Source organism: Lolium rigidum, chromosome 3, assembly GCF_022539505.1.
Source record: "Lolium rigidum isolate FL_2022 chromosome 3, APGP_CSIRO_Lrig_0.1, whole genome shotgun sequence".
Taxonomy (NCBI): Eukaryota; Viridiplantae; Streptophyta; class Magnoliopsida; order Poales; family Poaceae; genus Lolium; species Lolium rigidum.
Window position 1 is genome coordinate 85,668,118 of NC_061510.1, and position 1,948 is coordinate 85,670,065.

Sequence of the window (1,948 nt, forward strand, 5' to 3'; positions counted from 1 at the left end):
TGAACCTTAAACTCTCGGAGTCATTCACTTTTAGTCCTTATCCCGGCTAAGCCAGACAAATATGTGTCACGTGTGGCAAAAAAAACTCAAGTCAATGGTGCAGGGGTAGAGGTGCATGACGATGACGATATGCAAAGCAAGTTAGTCTTCGTGGCACGGCGCTTCAAGTGAATTGAAGAGAGATAAAATCGAGCCAGTGACTAGTTCATGGATTCAAGGATTTCAATTTTTTGGGTTCGACATCTCAGCTAGTTTGGATCTAGTCTGGTTCGAAACCAATTCGGTTGGTTGATTGTTTCTTCCTTGCATCTTAGCGATTTTCTCAACTCAACCGAAAAGAATGAAAAGTGAATTATTCCGAGAGTTTAAGGTCCGTTCTGAATTAAAAATAACTTTTAGGACGAAAAGTGAACTCTCCCACAAGTTCAAGGATGGGAAGTGGACTTTCTTCTTAATTAGATTAAAATAAATAAGTAGGAAAGCAGCTGTAACATGCTGATAGATAAATGAAACAACATGGGTCAAAGGCTCAAAGCACAAGCCCAGATCCCTGAAGCTTGTGTTGGACGATGCTGTCTATTTTTTTCCCCATCTCCTGGCTCATGTGGTTCACCCAATCCCCTACTTGTCCTTTTCTGTAAAACGCAGAATTACCAAGACGCACGTTATTTCCTAGACCAACAACACCAACCTGGTTAACCTGTAGGCTGGTAAGCTTCTCAAAGCTGCACAGCTTCACCACATCCTCAGCGACGCCAGAGCTCTCCTCCTCTTGGGTGAATGGTACCCTGAGGAACTCCGCCAGCTTCCTCACAACTTGCAGCGGATCTGACTTCATCTCTTCATACTTGAGGAAGAGAACAGTACTGTTAGCCGTTGCTACACTCTCCCTCCAGTATTCGAGGCAGTGGTCCCAGAAGGGGCCGTACGGCGAGAAACCTTCGCAGAACATGCTGACAGCGGCGTCCATGGATAGGCTGAAACCCTCTAGCAGCTTCTTCTCGAAATGCAGCCTTGACACAAGAGCATCTTTGGGATCCCGGCATAGGTACACCACACGGCAACCGCAGGAGCCCGTGCCTGGCGGGAGCAGCGACAAGGGCATGTGCGTGGCAAGAATCCTAGGAGACGGAAGCGACTCGACGCCGGTGTGGTCTGCGCCAACAGCAGGGATCTCGATGAACGGCACGAGGTGGTGAGGGTGTCGGGTGAGGAGCGGGTGGTCGCTGAAGTTGTAGCGGGATCGGTTGGTGATGGTGAAGGCGAGGGCCTTGAGCCAGGTGGTGCCGCACTTGGGCTGCGTGGCGAGGATGATGTCGTCGGGGCGGGGTTTGAAGCACCGCTCAACGAGCAAGAACTGCTCAAGAAACTCGGGTCTGAACCAGTAGCTCTTGTACTGGACGAATGGGTAAGACCACCCCTTCCTTGCAGGGAGTGCGGATATGAAAGCTTTAACGCTTTCTTTGGCTAGGTCGACGTCTTCGGATGAGCTATTGGTGGCACTCTTCGATGGAAGCTGTTGAGCCATGGCTAAGGCTAACGCGAGATGAGGAAGAGCCTGTATGAAGGATATGAAACGAGGGATGTTTTATTTGGCAATAAAAAACAACGACTCACCGATGACGATTTTTTTTTGAGGACAATACGTGTTTCATTCAAACAGAACAAGCAGTGTACAGAACACACGTACGCACACGTACAGAAAGAGCTGGAAGCACAGCTGTCTCCACACTTTACACAAACGGCAACCCTGGCCGTCGGTCGCCCGATCTGGGCGTGAAAGTCGGTCGTAGTTTGCACCGTCTGATTAAGATCCGACGATTGGAACATAGCTGCGACGCAGTTTTGCATTTTAATCCCATGTTTTTTAGTAATCAACCTGTGGTCCTAGCTTCTTCAATTAAAGCCGAACGAGCATACTTCTGTGTCAATATTTGGCGATATTTAC

The 1,948-nt window shown here is 48.8% G+C and overlaps 1 protein-coding gene across 1 annotated transcript; it reads right to left on the minus strand.

Annotated features, from left to right (window-relative positions):
- Window positions 1–529: 529 nt before the first annotated feature.
- On the minus strand, window positions 530–1,528 carry LOC124695131 (cytosolic sulfotransferase 5-like). Its single transcript, XM_047228020.1, has one exon. The coding sequence runs from the start codon at window positions 1,526–1,528 to the stop codon at window positions 530–532; it is 999 nt and encodes a 332-aa protein (XP_047083976.1).
- Between the last annotated feature and the right edge of the window lie 420 nt (window positions 1,529–1,948).

Coding starts and splice junctions, on each gene's coding strand:
- LOC124695131 (XM_047228020.1), bottom strand. CDS start 1,528: ATGGCTCAACAGCTTCCATCGAAGAGTGCCACCAATAGCTCATCCGAA.